This window comes from Giraffa tippelskirchi, chromosome Y (genome assembly GCF_054371585.1).
Source record: "Giraffa tippelskirchi isolate mGirTip1 chromosome Y, T2T-mGirTip1v1.2.pri, whole genome shotgun sequence".
NCBI classification, from domain to species: Eukaryota; Metazoa; Chordata; class Mammalia; order Artiodactyla; family Giraffidae; genus Giraffa; species Giraffa tippelskirchi.
In genome coordinates this window covers 112,823-130,592 of record NC_137290.1, presented here as the reverse complement: position 1 = coordinate 130,592, position 17,770 = coordinate 112,823, and the positions used below count along the sequence as shown (strand labels likewise).

The window sequence follows — 17,770 nt, the reverse complement described above, 5'->3', positions numbered from 1 at the left end:
TGTGGTCTCCGGGTTAAGGTGGATCCCCAGGGCGTGGGGACCGGCAGACCCGCTGGCCCGAGGTGACCAGAGCCCAGGAGGGTTAGTCCCTCGCCCTCCGCGAGCCCCGTCTGCTCCTCCTAGTGAAGCGCCTTGTCCCCTCGCCTCCCTTCCCCCCATCGTGGCTGGAGGTCAAAGGATCAGAGCTGGACCGTGAATTCCAGCTCATTGCCGGGGAACCCTCCTGGTGGCCAGGCTTCCCAGATGACCTAGAGGGTAAAGAATCTGCCTGCCATGCCAGAGAGCGGGTTCGAGCCCTAGGTGGGGAAGGCACCCTGGAAGAGCAAACATCAGCCCACTCTAGTGTTCCTGTCTGGAGAGTCCCATGGACAGAGGAGCCTGGCGGGCTACAGCCCGTGGGGTCACAGAGAGACCGCACTGGGTGGCTACGAGAAGCAGCTGCAGGTGGCCCGTCACCCCTCGAGTCCCTGTTGCAGGCGCTCCTTGATCCCTCTGGGGGCTCGCCTTCCCGCGTTCTTCTGAGCTGGGGCCCCACCAGCTCCCTCCCGTCCCTGCCCCTCCCTCCGGGCCGGGCTTCCTGCCCCTCCCCCACCCCTCCCCCCAAGCCAGGTGCCCCGCCCCGCTGTCACCCTCCTCAGTCACGGCACCCGGATTGCCCCAAGTCTCCAGAAGCCCTGCTTTCTGCTGGAAAAGAATCTCCAAACACGGAGCATTTCAGAAGGGAGCGAGGTGATTAAGAACCAAGAGCAGAGATCCTGTGAGCACCGTGAGCGAAGCAGGCTGCCTCCCTGACAGAGCAGTTTGCTCGGGTTTGCACGGGTCGGTCGCCAGTTTTTATACCCTCTGTGTGCTTAGTCGTTCAGGCGTGTCCGACTGTTTGCGATCCCAGGGACCGTAGCCCGCCAGGCTCCTCTGTCCATGGGATTCTTCAGGCAAGATCACTGGAGTGGGTTGCCATGTCCTTCTCCATGGGATCTTCCCGTCCCAGGGATCAAACCCAGGCAGATTCTTTATCGTCTGAGCCACCAGGGAAGCCCTCAGGACAGAAAATTCCTGCTGGAAGGTTGGCTTTAGGTGATTGGTCGGGGCACTATAGGGTTTACTGGAGTGGGCATCTTTGTGTAATTTGGGGTCTGGAATTTTGTTAGCGAAGATCAGGAGGCTTTAAGCAACCGGTAGGAAGGGGCTGGGGCTTTCCAGGTGGCGCTGGTGGTAAAAACCCGCCTGCCAATGCGGGAGGTTTAAGAGACCCAGGTTCCATCCCCGGGTCGGGAAGATCCCCTGGAGAAGGGAATGGCAACCCACTCCGGTATTCTTGCCTAGAGAATCCCATGGACAGAGGAGCCTGGCGGGCTGCAGCCCATGGGGTCACAAAGAGTCGGACTTGACAGGACAAAGGGGCTCAGTCAGCCTCGGAGGTGGCCTTGGCTCTGGGCTCTGCTTCTGTGGCCTTGGGGCAGGACTGCACACTTCCCTCAGGTTCCAGACGGAGGGACATTGCCCTCTGGACGGCTGAACATGAAGCAGGGGGATGTCCCTCCTCACCCTGGTGGGCGGTGGGGGTTCAGAGACAGGAGAAGGGACCAGAAACCCTAAAGGAAGGCGTCCCCCTGGCATCGCTGGCTCTGGACACGGACAGAGGGCCCCCCGAGGATGCCGGGGCTTCAGGGGCTGGACAGGCAGGGCACTGACCTCTACCGGAGACCCCGTGGGGGACCGTCCTGGTCACAGCCACACGTGCAGCCAGTGACCTCTGGATGTAACAATAAGCTTGTGCCTTTTTACAGCCAGGACTTTTCGGGACACTGTCGCAGCAGCTGCTGCTCCCCTGCCTGACCCCAGCCCCCACCTTCTTCCTCCAGGCCCAGAGGCCGCCGCCTCCTCGCAGCCCTCCGGCTGCCTCTCACAGCCACGCAGCGAGAGCCGTGTGTTCAGTCGCTCAGTCGTGTCTGACTCTGCGACCCCATGGACCGCAGCACGTCAGGCCTCCCTGTCCTCTGCTATCTCCCGGAGTTTACCCAAACTCATGTCCTTTGAGTCGGTGATGCCATCCAACCATCTCATCCTCTGTCATCCCCTTCTCCCGCCTTCAATCTTTCCCAGCATCAGCGTCTTTTCCAATGAGTCAGCTCTTCCCATCAGGTGGCGAGATACTGGAGCTTCAGCTTCAGCATCGGTCCTTCCAGTGAATATTCAGGGTTGATTTCCTTTAGGATTGACTGGTTGGATCTCCTTGCAGCCCAAGGGACCAGTCCTCCGGGCTCTGTGAGATTTCCCAGGCACGGATATTGGAGCGGGTTGCCATTTCCTCCTAAGGGAAATCTTCCCAACAGAGGGACCGAACCGTCATCTCCTGCACTGCAGGCAGACTCGTTACCACTGAGCCACCAGGGAAGTTCAGTCACCGGTGGCCCCCACGCTTCCTCTGAGAACTGCGGGTTGCTTCTGTCTCCATAGCTTTGCTGCTCTGATGATTCATACGAATGAAATCAAGGACATGTGACCCTGGTGTCTGCTCCTGTGTCCTCAGGGTCCATGCACGTGGGACCAGGTGCCAGGGCTTCATCTTTCTGCCTGATGTTCCTTCAGGGAATGGGAGAGCCATTTATAGGTTCAAATAAAAGTGATGGCCTGTGAATTCTGTTTTGACGGAGCAGCCCCAGGGAGGATGAGCAAACAGTGGACGCTCTCACCCAGGCCCAGCCCCCGGCGCAGGTCCCTCCCAGGGGCCCCAGCCGGCCCCCCTCCTCCTTCACCAGCCTGTGGGGGGAGGGTTTGTGGTCCCCAGACAGCGGTGCCAAACCCTGTAACATCTCACCTGAGTCAAATGATCGGAGCTTCAGCTTCAGCATCAGTCCTTCCAATGGATATTTAGGGTTGATTTCCTTTAGGATGGATGAGTTTGATCTCCTTGCAGCCCAAGGGACTCTCAAGAGTCTTCTCCAACACCACAGTTCAAAAGCTGCCGGGAGCCAGCACACGAGATCCCACCCATGACAAGGTCATGAGGAGAAGACCTGATGAGCAAGGCAACTCAGGCCTCAGGGATTTCGATAAGCTGCCTCGGCGCTCACCTGAAAGATGGTATCTATCTTTCTGATGCTTGCTATAATAGACCACTCCCGGATTTCTGTGACTTAGGCAGAAGGCCTTCCCTGATCTTTTCCCAAACAGATCAATTTAAAACTTTAATCGACATGCCCCCCGAACGGTGGCACCCTATAAGATTATCCATGATAAAAAAGAGTATTTTAATCTAAACTCCCCTTGCTAGCATCTTAGTTTGCTTGACAAATGTGCCTGTGCCTTTGGAGCTAATGTGCATGACTGCTCCTCAACAATAAACAGCATTGAGAGCCTGAACGCATAAAAAGCCCCAATGGGCACAGAACCCTTCGAGGGGGAGAAAGCCTATTGGAAAACATAAGAAATATTACTCTATAAAATGTTATTCGGTCTATATTTGCTTGCTGTGTTTTTGCTCTTAACGTGCTGAGCCTGTATAATAAAAGTATAACAGTTAGAGACTTATAAAAATAAAGGGTTAGCCTTAATATAAAAATAATAAGACAATTGTTAATCTAGCTGGTGATTTTTGTTAAAGAGCTGACCTTTGTGCTACATTGTTTCAGTTTGCTGTACCATGACTTTATGGGACCACATTCTTTTCCGCTAAGCTCAAGGCAAAAGATAGATCACAAAAAACAGGTTTTACTTTAAACCTTTGAGTTAATGAATGCTTTCTTTGTCATAATCCACTGTGCCTGTAGTCTTTAAAAAACAAGTATTTTGGCTGATCAACCCTTATCAATAAAGAGTCATAAGATGTTAGCAGGCCTCTGGCCAGAAGATAATGTAAACATGAGACCTTTGTAAATAAGATATACAAAAAAATATCCTGGTTTCGATAAGGGTCAAAAACTGCTGACCCGTTGAGCTGATTTGGCATGACTCTACATTTTACATTTTCCTCTATGTACAACTCAAGATATAAAAGCTCCTTTTGAAAAATAAAGCTCAGACGCTGCCTCACACCTGCCGAGTCTTGCTGTGTCTTCTCTTCTCCGCGCCGACCCCGTCCATCCTGAGGGAACCCCTGGACCAGCTGGAGCAGGACTCCGGCAAAAAGCATCAGTTCTTTGGCGCTCAGTTTTCTTTATGGTGCAACTCTCACATCCATACATGACTACTGGGCAAAGCATAGCTTTAACAATAGAGACCTTTGCCAGCAAAGTGATGTCTCTGCTTTTTAATACGTTGTCTAGGTTTTTCATAGTTTTTCTTCCAAGGAGCAGTGCCTTTTAATTTCTAGATATGAGGAAATGCAAAGATTGGGATCATGAAATCAGCTCCTGAAAATATCTTAACTATCCACAGACCTGTTCCAGCAGTTTCCCTGGAGCCCAGAGCGCCTCACTCTAAACCCTGAGTTCCCACGGGGGTGTGGAGAGTCAGCAGCCGCAGCAGCAGAGGGCTCAGTCTCCATGGAGGCACATGGCAAACGCCCTTGTTGTTCATGTGCTTACTCCCTCAGTCATGTCCGACTGTTTGCGACCCCGTGGATTGTATCCCACGCATGGGTGGACGGATGGTGGATGGATGGTGGGATGGTGGATGGTTGGATAAGTGGATAAACAGAATGGGGTCCATGCACACAGTGGAATATGACACAGCCATGAAAAGGAGTGAAGCTCTGACACAGGTTACAACGTGGATGGACCTTGAACACACGATGCTCAGAGAGAGAAGCAGACGCAGAAGGACTCACTGTCTTAGTCTGTTTGGGCTGCCAGAGCAAAATAGAAGGCTGGGCGCGTCAGCAACACAAATGCATTTCCTACAGTTGTGGAGGCCAGGAGGCTGAGATGAGGGTGTCAGGATGGGCAGGTTCTGGTGAAAATCCGTTCCTGGTGGGGGGCGGGGTCTCCACGGTGTCCTCAGGTGGAGGAGGGGCTGAGGGGGCTCCTTGGGGGTCTGTCATAGGAACCGGGATCCTGTTCATGGGGTCTCCACTCATGACCTCATCACTTACCACCCCCCCACCCCCGCCGGTCGCACCATCACCTAGGCGTTATGATTTCAACATGTGAATTTCAGGGGACACAAACATCCAGCCCAGAATGACCACAGACTGGATGATTCCATTCACAGGAAACGTGCAGGCAAACCCAGAGACAGAAAGGGGTGCCAGGCACTGGGGAGGGACGGGCAATGGGAAGCCACTGTTTACAGGCGGGACCCCATAAACCCTCACCTTCCAACGTTGCAGAATAAGACAGTTCTGACTCCGTGTTGGAACTGTTTCTTCGCCTTGCTGTCTGACGTGCTTTTGTTATTATAATCACACCTAATGGCCCCCCTCTGAGAATCCCACCCCTCTGCCAGGCTGATTAGCTACAGCGCCTTTGTTCAGAACCCTGTTCGCCTGTGGACTGCAGGAAGAAAGGAATTAACACATCGGCCTGCCCGAGGCTCGCTGTTCCAAGATATTTGCAAGATTAATGAGGGTCTTTTTAGTTGGTTTCCTCACGTCCCTCACATCTGATTCCTGAAAGAACCTGGCATCCAGACCCCGACGATATGTTTATTTGGAGACATTCGTGGCCATCTTGCTGGTCATCTGCCGGGAGCCGCGTGAGGCATTACTGACCAAATGGAGGCACGGCCCCAACCCCCTCTCCGCACCCCGCAGGCACGGTCCCGGGATGAAGGAGTTAGGTCTTGTCATTCTGACCTGTCCTTTTCTTCCTCCGGTTGAGTTGGCTGGAAAGAATGTTAAGGTGCTTATTGTTCTTGCATGAGAAAGCACAAAGCCTTCTGCAGTTATGCCCAGGAAATAATCCATAAAGTTACATTTGTTCAAGGACCTTTACAAAGAATGTTCCAGGATGAGCACATAGGCCGCAGCTTAAGGCCATGGGAAAGATGGTTATTGAGACCTGCTTGTGAGGGATATGTTTACGGCAAAAGAAGTTCGCTGAGTTTAGGGTTTAGGAATAATTAAGAATAGTTAGAAGCTAAAAGTTTAAGGTATGTTGTAGTGTTGGCATATTTTACTATAGCTTATAGAGACTAGGAATTTTAGAGATACTAATAGCTAGAAGCCTTTTTAGGAGATAATGAGCTTAAGATACTAGGGGCTAGCAGGATTTAGAAAGATAAGAAACTGAGGAATGTGGTATGCAGCCCAGATATAAGCATGAGTTACAGTGTAATCACAAGGACACTTAAGAGGGAACTCTGAAGGACAACAATGATTTATGGAGACAGTAAATCTGGGTGAGGGGAACTGAAGATGTCAAACCTCTGACCTAATGCTTTTGTAAAAGTATAAAAGAAAACCTGACAAAAAATAATAAAAAAAGAAAAAAAAGAAAACCTGATGCTTAAAATAAACATGCAGTCCCGCATGCAGGCCGACTCCCTGGCTGCTGGAGCTGGACTCTGGCTGTCATCTGCTCTGAAGAGATGAGCGATGTCGGCTGAGAATGATGTAGCCTCTGACTCAAGGTGAAGGACTGCATGTTTATTTTAAGCATCAGGTTTTCTTTTATACTTTTACAAAAGCATTAGGTCAGAGGTTTGACATCTTCAGTTCCCCTCACCCAGATTTACTGTCTCCATAAATCATTGTTGTCCTTCAGAGTTCACTCCTAAGTGTCCTTGTGATTACACTGTAACTCATGTTTGCCTCTGGGCTGCATACCACATTCCTCAGTTTATTTCTTATCTTTCTAAATCCTGCTAGCCCCTAGTATCTACGCCCATTATCTCCTAAAAAGGCTTCTAGCTATTAGTATCTCTAAAATTCCTAGTCTCTATAAGCTACAGTAAAATATGCCAACACAATATACCTTAAACTTTTAGCTTCTAACTATTCTTAATTATTCCTAAACCCTAAACTCAGCAAACTTCTTTTGCCATAAACATATCCCTCACAAGCAGATCTCAATAACCGTCTTTCCCATGGCCTCAAGCTGCGGCCTATGTGCTCATCCTGGAACATTCTTTGTAAAGGTCCTTGAACAAATGTAACTTTATGGATTATTTCCTGGGCATAACTGCAGAAGGCTTTGTGCTTTCTCATGCAAGAACAATAAGCACCTTAACATTCTTTCCAGCCAACTCAACCGGAGGAAGGAAGGGACAAGTCAGAAGCACAAGACCTAACTCCTTCATCCCGGGGCCGTGCCTGCGGCATGCGGAGAGGGGGTTGGGGCCGTGCCTCCATTTGGTCAGTAATGCCTCACGCGGCTCCGGACAACAGCCGTGTTCCTGGTCTCAACACCTTTCCTGCGGTGAGCACAGCGGGTTGGATTCCTGCCAGGCCACAACCGAAAGGGCCCTGACCGTCTGCCCTCAGCTGATCTTAATCTGCACCCTAATAGACTGTGCGCCAGCTGCAGAGAGAGGGAGCTTGTGGACACGCCCCTCCCAGGGCACGGGCTCACGTGGGCTGACCCCGCCCAGGGGAGGGGCCCGTCTGGGCAGAGCTCAGCACACAGCGGTCATCGCAGAGCACCCCCAGCCCGTTTCCTGACCAGAGCTGACCCTGAGCCCCTCAGAGCAGGACCTGGACTGACCGACAGCCGCTCCTGGAAGGTCAGTGACCCTGGGCCTTGCTCTGTGTGTCCTCCCAACACCAGGACTTGCACAGGCTTCCGCTGCGCCGGGCACTGTCTCCACCCCCACCCCCCCTTCCCGGACTCCTGGGCTCCTCTCACCAGGAGAAGGTCTGCTCGAAACTGCCTCCCACTTGAGTGCCAGATAAAATGATTAGAAAACCAGCCAGAGCTGTAGCCCCACGTCCATCCTGACCCTCAGGACTGCACTCCTGTTCTTTGCACTTGGCCGGTACAACAAGGCCCATTTTCTGCCACGATGAGCCCCTGATAGGTGAGGATTGGCTGATCCGGCCGGCCAGCCCTTCCCAGGTGTGCCGGGATTGAGGTCTTTATAAACAGCCCCTTCCAGGCAGTGGGGCTTCTCTTGCGGCTCAGTGGGTAAGGATGCCCTGCCTGCAATGTAGGTAGACGCGGGTTCCATCCCTGGGTCGGGAAGATCCCCTGGAGGAGGGCATGACAACCCACTCCAGTACTCGTGCCTGGAGAATCCCATGGACAGAGGAGCCTGGCGGGCTACGGTCCATGCAGTCGCAGAGTCTTGGCGGGACGCAGGCAACAGAGCTTTTGGAGTTGCTGTTACAAAAAGCGGCCACTAGGCAGCAGCATTTCTTCAGGGCTCAGATTTTTTTTCCCCCTCTTTCTGTGCATTCATTGTTATTTTCTATTGGAGTAGAGTTGATTTCTGAAACTGTGTTTGTTTCAGATGTACAGGAACTTGATTCAGTGATACTCAGACGTTTATCTCTTCTTTCTTTGGGTTCTTGTTCTATATAGGTGACAACAGTGTGTATTTCCCATGCTCTTCAATAAGTCCCTTTTGATCGTCTCTTCGATACATAGTAATGTGTATATTCCTAACATGTATGTGGGCTTCCTGGGTGGTGCTAGCAGTAAAGAGCCTGCCTGCCAATGCAGAAGGTGCGAGAGACGCGGCTTTGATCCCTGGGTCAGGAAGATCCCCTGGAGGAGGGAATGACAACCCACTCCAGTTTTCTTGCCTGGAAAACCCCCATGGACAGAGGAGCCTGGTGGGCTACAGTCCATGCTGTCTCAGAGTTGGACACGACTGAGCGACTAAGCACGCCCCAATATGTATATATTATTAGCAAACTCTTAATTTATCCCTTATCCTTAACATCTTTTTGATAATCGTAAGTTGGTTTTCTAAGTTTGTGAGTGTTTCTAACTGGCTGAGATACTTCATTTGCATTAGGTGGCTCAGATGGTAAAGCGTCTGCCTGCAATGTGGAAGACCCGGCTTCAACCCCTGGGTTGGGAAGATCCCCTGGAGAAGGACATGGCAACCCTCTCCAGTATTCCTGCCTGGAAAATCCCATGGAGCCTGGTAGGCTACAGTCCATGGGGTCGCAAAGTCGGACACGACTGAGCGACTTCACTTCACTCACTGGAGTATAATTCTCAATGATATCTCATGACGTTTGTCTTTCTCGCTCTGATCTGCGGTTAGTATGAAGATCAGTCTGTCCATTCATGATGCCGTTGGTGGCATTATAACAAACTGGGCTTCTGATTGCTAACTGTGTGTTAAGCTGCTTCGCCCTGTCTGACTCTTTGTGACCGCATGGACTGTGGCCCACCAGGCTCCTCTGTCCATGGGATTCTCCAGGCAAGAACACTGGAGCGGGTTGCTGTTTCCTCCTCCAGGGGATCATTCCGCCCCAAGGGACTTCTGATGGTCCTGTCTCTGATAGAGATGATGAGCATCTTGTCGTGTGCCTTATGGGAATCTCTAAGCCTTCTTGGAAGACATATCTGTTTCTATCTTGGGCCCTTTTATTTCTTGGGTTGCTTGTTTTGTTTTTTTGACATTGAGCTGCAAAACTCTTTCTATGTTTTGGACACAAATTCCTTGTGGGTATGTGCCGGAGTCCAGCTCCAGCAGCCAGGGAATCGGCCTGAAGGGATGAGCGGTGTTGGTGGAGAATGATGCAGCCTCTGACTCAAGGTACGGGACTGCATGTTTATTTCAAGCATCAGGTTTTCTTTTATACTTTGACAAAGGCATTAGGTCAGAGGTTTAACATCTTCAGTTCCCCCTCACCCAGATTTATTGTCTCCAGAAATCACTGTTGCCCTTCAAGCAGAGTTCCTGCTTTAGTGATTCTCTCCGAATCAGCTTTACTATCTATTATCTACTTTCTCTTAAGTATCCTATATTTAACTTGTGATTACATTGTAACTCATGCTTATATCTGGGCTGCATACCACATTCCTCAGTTTATTTCTTATCTTTCTAAATCCTGCTAGCCCCTAGTATCCTAAGCGCACTACCTCCTAAAAAGGCTCCTAGCTATTAGTATCTCTAAAATTCCTAATCTCTATACGCTGAAGTAAAATATGCTAACACTACAACATTTCTTAAACTTTTAGCTTCTAACTATTCTTAATTATTCCTAAACCCTAAACTCAGCAAACTTCTTTTGCCATAAACGTTTCCCTCACAAGCAGGTCTCAGATAACAATCCTTCCCATGGCCTCAAGCTGCGGCCTACGTGCTCATCCTGGAACATTCTTTGTAAAGACCCTTGAACAAATGTCAATGGTTAACTTTATGGATTATTTTCTGGGCACAGCTGCAGAAGGCTTTGTGCTTTCTCATGCTCCTCTCAAGGACAATAAGCACCTTAACATTCTTTCCAGCCAACTCAACCAAAGAAAGGAAAGAACAAGTCAGAATCACAAGACTTAACTTCTTCATCCTGGGACCATGCCTGTGGGATGAGGAGAGGGGGTTGGGGCCATGCCTCCATTTTGTCAGTAATGCCTGACGTGGCTCCGGACAAGAACCACTGCCCTGGGGCAGCACGGGCTTCATACCAGACAGGGGCTGGTGCTCTGAGGAAAACAGCGCAGGAAAAGTGCCTCGGATCAGCCTGAGCAGAGGGTGGGCTGTGGCACAGGATGGTGGGGCAGGGTCTCTGCAGAGATAACACCCCTGGGAAAGGATTCAGGCAGGGGAGCATCCAGTGCCGCAGCCCCAGGGCCGGGACGAGAGGCCATGCCGGTGGTCGCAGGAGGAAGCACAGAGGGCGAGGAAGGAAGCTGGACCGGACATGGAAGCCTCAGGGCCCGTGTCCACGTGCAGGCCCCAGGGCTCTTCCTGGGTGACACAGAACAACCGTGAGGCTTTCAGCTGCAAGCGGCACGTTCTCTGTTCTGTGACGATGCTTTGGTTCATTTTGGGGAAAAGACAGCAGCGGGGAGTCCCCTCAGAGGTCAGTTCATTGCCAGACATGAGGGGAGAGTGGGCTGGCTGAAGGTGCACGGGAGTGCGGGTGTGAGGAGTCTGGCTGGAGGTGTATTTTTAAACAGGAATTCCTAGTGCATGTTAAATGAGCTAAGACTGAATGAAATAAATGAGGTATGAATACTGCTGAGGCTTGAGAAAGGACATGCCTTTATTTTCTGATTTATGGAAAACTCAGAGAGGAGCAATTTGTGAACCAGTTGGGGCAGCAGGAGCCAGAGACCTGTAGTCAGTGGGACCTGGGCCACTCGGTCTCGTCCAGTCTGAAACCCACTTCCTGCAGAGATCGGCGCAAAGGCCGCTCTTTGAACCAGGAGCCATAAATTCAGCTTTACTCACACCTGCTCTAACCACCCCTTGCACTCCCTCCCATATGCAGAGAGCTCCAGGCCAGGCGCCCCTAACTTAATAGACCCTTTCCCCTCACAGGGAGCCACTAAGGAAGATTCTACCTAAGTCATCAGGAGTCTTATCTCTCAGTAGGGTAAAATACCTGTGGCCACGGTGACATGACTTTTCAGATACACGCAGGGAAAGGTCTCTGCAGTTCCACCTCTATCAGGAGAGACGCTGCCTCTGATGCTGCGGGAAGGTCCCTACTCTGGGTGATATATAGAAAAGGCCTTTGACACAAGCTTCCTAGATTTCTCTAGATGTAGAGAATAAGAATGGAATGGAAAAGTGGACTGTAAAGACACACTTGGTGGGACACAAATCGTGTGCTCTCAACACTAAGATGATTAGTGGCCAGGCCTTACCATGGCAAACCAGCTACCTGACCAAAAGCTTCCTCTTTCAGCAGAACCGAAGCCCAAGATCCACCCATGTGCCTCCTGCTCTCTGGCCTTCTCCAGTGAGAAATTCCTCAGCCAACACGTCCAATGCAATCACCCGTCTCAGACCCTCCTGAGACCATCTGAAAGAGACCACCTCCAAGCAGAGGATCCCTGCCCAGGCAATCAAAATCAGCAGCAGCGATTTTATTCTGATACACACAGCCCGAGTGACAAACCTGAGGGTCACGAGGCCAAGGACAGGCCCCAACCTTTGCTGAAAAGCATAAGGCTGAAGAGGATTTCAAGGGCCTCTTCCTACTCACCCAGAGGACAAATGGGGGGTTCTGGGGTGCATGAGAGAATGACAGAAGAGACCAGCACAAGCAAGGAACTGAATCCAGAGGACACAGGCAAATTATTCATGGAGGCAGGGGTCTCAAGGATTATAAGAGTCAGGTACGGAGAGTGTGGGCAAGGCTCCAAGGATAGGTCAAGTCTCATCACAAACCAGAGGACACACACAGGGGAGAAGCCCTATGTTTGCGAGGAATGTGGACGAAGCTTCAATCAGAAGTCCCATCTCATCACACACCAGAGGACACACACAGGGGAGAAGCCCTATGTTTGCAGGGAGTGTGGGCGAAGCTTCAGTGATAACTCAGTCCTCATCAGACACCAGAGGACACACACAGGGGAGAAGCCCTATGTTTGCAGGGAGTGTGGGCAAAGCTTCAGTCAGAAGTCCAATCTCCTCTCACACCAGAGGACACACACAGGGGAGAAGCCCTATGTGTGCGGGGAGTGTGGGCAAAGCTTCAGTGATAAGTCAAATCTCATCTCACACAAGAGGACACACACAGGGGAGAAGCCCTATGTTTGCGGGGAGTGTGGGCGAAGCTTCAGTCAGAAGTCAGCCCTCATCACACACCAGAGGACACACACAGGGGAGAAACCCTATGTTTGCGTGGAGTGTGGGCGAAGCTTCAGTCAGAAGGCCCATCTCATCAGACACCAGAGGACACACACACGGGAGAAGCCCTATGTTTGCAGGGAGTGTGACTGAGTCATGACCAGCAAACCACATCTTAGCCACAGGAGGATTACTGCAGCCACCCCATGCCTCAGCCCTAAGGGGGCCTCAGAGGACATCTATGACACGTTACTGTCCCCAAGAGTATGAGGAGAGACTTCCCAGGTGGTCTAGTGGCCAAGACTCCAATGCAGAGACCCATGTTCAATACCTGATTGGGGAACTAGCTCCCACATGCTGCAACTAAGACACAGCTCAGCCAAGTAAATAAATACATAAATAAATATTTTAAAGAAAGAGTGTGATAAGCACAGAATTAGTTGATTAAATAGCCCTTCCACTTTTATGACAGGAAAGGAGGTAGATAAACAGCAGAGGGTTTCTTAAGTGTTCCGGAGATGTTCATGCCAATTGCCTTTGTGGTTTTTTGTACTCCTCTTCTAATACATTTTGTCTCCAAACAAATCTGAAGCCCAGACTACACACTGACTCTCCCCTTATTACTGACAGCAGTGGGGTCCAGTGGGAGCTGAACCCCTGGGAAGGCATAATTCTGGAACCAACTCAGTTAGGTCATGGGACAGTCAGTTCCTGGGTCCAGGGAGAGGAATCTAGGGTTTCAGACAGATTCACCAGAGAAGAGAATTTCCTGGCCTCCTGGGAAGTGTGGCCTCTCCTCCTTATAGACCTTGACCCTCCTTTGGCCTCTCCTGGTTGCCCTCTGGTTTCCTCTGTCTTCTGTGGCCCCAAAGGTGAAGGCCTCGTGCACGTGTGTGTGTGTGCGCCTCGCTCAGCCTGGGCCATCTGGTCTTTGCCACTCCCTCAGGGTCATCACAGCATCTGGACTCCAGATTCAACCACAGGGGTCCAGTTCTCAGCCCTGCCCTCAGCATCTGTGCGACCTGGGGCAAGATGCTCAGCCTCTCTGTGTCTCTGTTCTCATCTGTGATACAGGGTGGAGGCACCAGCATTTTAGTCTGATGCATGAGCACAGGCAGAATCTGGCAGAGGCTGGCTGAGGGTGCAAGCCCCACCTTTGCTGTTCTTTGTGGACTTTTTAATCTTTTTTTATTTTTTAATAGAAAGGTACTTGCTTTACAGAATTTTGTTTTCTGCATGTCCTTCAGCCCCCACACCTTCCAGGTCTCCAGAGCTAGACGAGGAAGGGGCCGTTTAGGCACTCGGCTGCCCTGATGAGTGTGTGTGAGGTCAGGGGTGCTAAGGGAGGGCGCCCTCCCTTCCCACCATTGCCGTTCCTGCTGAGCTGGGCAGCCCCAGAGCCCCTCCACGGACAGGCAGTGCCGACAGTCGTCCGCCCTGCCGAGAACAGAGCCTGGAGCCGCGTGTGCAGGAAATCCCTGTCCGGCCCCCATCCCACCCCCACACGGAGGGTCCTCGAAGCCCACACAGCGGCTTCTCTATGCACGGGCCTCGTACCTGTGTCCACGTGCTCTGGTCAATGCTGTCACGACCTTGAAATTCTTAACTATGGAATAGCTCATCCTTACATGTCCCTTTTATGAGTGAAGTCTGATGGACCCCGGGGTGTGCTGTGAGCAGAGCAGATACGCACACACGGGTCCCAGGGGTGACCAGGCTGCACGAAGGGACAAGGTGGACACAAAGGCCCCCCGGTGAGTGAAGGTAGTGACCGCATCAGGAAGCCACGCTTGCTTTGACCCAGAACTGAGCTCCGACACAGAGTGGAGGCAATGGCGTGCTAAAGAGTCGACCACACCCTCCCCTCTGTGAATGACCTCTGCCCTGGCCTCATCCTTCCAGGATGGGTTCAGGAGGCTGAAGTTCGCCCGGTCACCAGAAGACACCAAGGGGAGAGTGGGCCGTGGGACGGGGGGCGGAGGGTGCAAACTCCAGGACTGGGGGCAATAGCCCTCAGTTCCCTTCCTGTGCCCGGCTTCTGAAGCGTCTCTACATGAACCATGTCAGTAATAACCACCCACTAGTATTTTCTCGTTTCTTTCATGCTTTCTTAAAGGAACACGTTTGTCTGTGGCTTGGTTTCCCTACAGGAAGGGAAGCCGTATAGACTCCCCATCTTCTGCGGCTTTAGGCAGGGGCCGCGGGAGGGAGAGTTAGGGGTAGTGCAGGCAGAGGGGCTTCAACTGAACTACGGTGGGGACCGAGCAACCTGCAGGGGCTTCTCACCTGCACCTCCCACCGGAGCTGGGCCTGGAATCCCCTGGGAGCCTGAGCAATTCAAAGCTTCTCCCTCCCCTCTGCTCCCCTCTCCTCCCCTCAAAAAGCTGGCTCCTGGGCCAGCCCACAACACCCCCAAATCCCCCATCACCCACAGCCCCTCACAGGCCCTCCCTCACAGAAGTGGGACGACCTGCATGGTGGCGGGGACGGTGTGTGACCCCAGAGCTTGGGGTCTCAGCTGACCTTGAGCAAGAGGGCTGGTGCTTTCCACAGCCTCCCAGCCCTCGGGAGCTGCCAGCAGCCACAAGCCACGACCTGAAGCGGGGGTGGGGTGGGGGTGTGAGCTGTCTGAAGTCCCATCCTGTCCCCACGACAGCGGCCAGGCCTCACCTGACACCGTGACTGCCCTGCACGGGGACAGGTCAGCAGCTGCCTCCGCCGCAGGCTCCACTCTGACTGCAGCAGCCCCGCCTGCGCGCCGCTCTGCTTGGCTGCCAGGACTCAGGGACCCTGGGTGAGTCGGTGAGGGCAGAGCTCCAGGGGTCAAGCCTGTCTTCAGCCACCAGATCTGCGCTGGTTGCCAGACTCATGAGCCCAACCAGTATCTGAAGCCTTTGGGAGAATGACACCACAGACGCTGACCTCAGAGCTCAGACTCTTGAAAAGTTACTAAACAGATTATTTTTAGTCTTTTTTTAAATGGGGATGTTGGCAGGAAGCGGGGAGGGGAATGGCTTCCTTGGTGGTGCAGTGGTTAAGAATTCACCTGCCAATGCAGGAGACACGGGTTCAATCCGTGATCTGGGAAGATCCCATCTGCCATGGAGCAACTAAACCCGGGCACAGCTACTGCAGCCCAAGTGCCTGGAGCCTGTGCTTCCCAACCAGAGCAGCCAGCACAGTGAGAAGCTCAGCACAGAAACGAGAGAGCAGCCCCCACTCCCTACAACCAGAGAGAAGCCCGCATGCAGCGAAGACCAGCACAGCCAAAAGTAAATAAATAATCTTTTTTAAGTAGGAGGTTGCAGCATTCCCTGCTGGTCCAGAGGCTAAGACTCTGAGCTCCCAACACAGGGGGGTGGCGTTCAATCCCTGGGCAGGGCACTGGATCCCACATACCGCAACTGAAGACCCTGCGTGCCACAACTAAGACCCAGCGCAGCCGATTAAATGAATATTCAAAAGTAGGAAGCTGTTCATCTGTCACCATAGAAAACTTCAACATTTTAGTGAAAGAAAAAAAATCTTATTTTGCAAGTTCTCGTGGTTGATTGCAAAAATTTTCTCATAATATGCAGCTGTTTAAGAAAAAAAAGAAATTTAGGAAAAAAGAAACTAAAACCCACCCATCAATGTGTAGGAAACATCAATCACTGCAGCCTCTGGCCACCACACACGGGAACACACGTGCATCTTTTTCTTCTATGAAAGCTTTCAGCCTCCACCCACCTTCCCACCGGCCTCTGCTCTGCTCACCAAGAAGCCTGCGCTTTGGCCTCGTGACCGGGGCTTTCTGTTGAACTCAGGGAGGCGGGAGAGCGGGGCTGTGAGGTTGGGGGCACCGTCTGGCCTGCAGTGCGGAGAGAAGCGTGAGTGCACCCCCTCTGGGTCCAGTAACTCCGGGGGCCCCAGGGGAGCCGTCCAGGAAGAAGCCTCTCAAACACGTTCCCTGCGGTTTCCACAGTTACAGCACGTCCCACGTCTCGGGGTTCAGCTGTGGGTTAACAAATCCTCTCTTGTTGCACATGAAACATGTTTCCACAGAGAATCTGCCCAGATCTTGGCCTCAGTTGGTTCTCTTGTTGGACGTGAAAAGTGCTTCCACAGAGAATCTGTCTGGATCTCGGCTTCGGTTGGTACAGATGTAACAGGCAGTACTTTCAGGGCTCAGGGAAGTTAGTTCTCAAGCTTCCTTTAGGGCTACAGCGCCTCCTCACCCCCACCCCTTCCACGGTCATGGATTCTTCTCTTCCAGAGGAAGGTGTTTGGCAACATCAGCCACAAAGACACATACTGAAGAGGAGAAAGGCCACGGCAGGCGAGGCCGGGTGATCCTGGGGCAGCAGAGGGGCCTTGGACACTCCATGCTGGGCCCCTGCCCCACCGGCTTCTCCTCCCTCTCGCTGGGCATGCAGCTTTCACCTCCTGGGTGCCTGCCAGCGAGGGGCTCCCAAGACACCAAGCTGGGGTTGGCGATGGGCGAGCTGGATGCCAGGGAACCTGAGACCCTGCCGCAGGTCAGTGCACTGTGGCCAAGGGCCGGCCTCACTGAACGGTCAGGCCCTGTGCATCCTGGACACCCTCTCCGGACCCCAGGTGGAGGCGCTGCCGGTGCCCACCTGGGTCTCAGGAGGAGGAAGAGAGACCGGGTTGTCCTTCCCACCTCCTGCCCAGAGAATGACAAAGGCCAGCTCCCGGAAGTCGGAGCAGGGTGGGCAGAGTGAGTCTTGGGTCTCACAGGGTCCCTGTGAAGAGGGCTTTACGCTGACTGGCTTCCTCTTGGCTGGTTCTCCTTCTGTGCTGTCTTCACATCAAATCTCACAAGGACGAGGCAGTCCTGGTGCCCAGACATCACTCGCCCAGGTGCTGACAGCCCTCCTTATTTATTACGGGCAGGGAGACAGGGTGGCTGGTGTGACGCTGCCCTGGACCAGAGAAGAGAGCCCCTAGGCTGTGTCTCTTCCGCCTCCTGAGACCCAGGTGGGCATGGGGGCAGAGCACACCCACCTGGGTCCGGAGAGGGTGTCCTGAATGGACGGGCCTCACTGTCCAGTGCGGCTTCAGGGTGGACGGGCGAGAGGGGCACTAACTCCCTTTTAAATATTTCAGACACCACTGAGCTCCTTTTGGTTTTTGGTTTCAGATCTTTTTGAGATGGTCCATTTTCAGAGTCTTTATTGAATTTGTTACA

The 17,770-nt window shown here is 52.5% G+C and overlaps 1 protein-coding gene across 2 annotated transcripts; it reads left to right on the top strand.

Moving 5' to 3' along the window:
* The first annotated feature begins 7,474 nt into the window (after positions 1 to 7,474).
* Positions 7,475 to 13,164, top strand: LOC145537552 (uncharacterized). Of its 2 annotated transcripts, XM_081568252.1 has the most exons (3): positions 7,475 to 7,602; positions 9,520 to 9,591; positions 11,693 to 13,164. In XM_081568252.1, exons 2-3 carry the CDS (start codon positions 9,570 to 9,572, stop codon positions 12,730 to 12,732), a joined length of 1,062 nt encoding a protein of 353 aa, XP_081424378.1. In that variant the 5' UTR covers positions 7,475 to 7,602; positions 9,520 to 9,569; the 3' UTR covers positions 12,733 to 13,164. The 2 variants fall into 2 exon arrangements, with proteins under 2 accessions (XP_081424378.1, XP_081424379.1); XM_081568253.1 differs by lacking the exon at positions 7,475 to 7,602 and having other exon boundaries at positions 9,484 to 9,591; positions 11,696 to 13,164.
* The last annotated feature ends 4,606 nt before the right edge of the window (positions 13,165 to 17,770 follow it).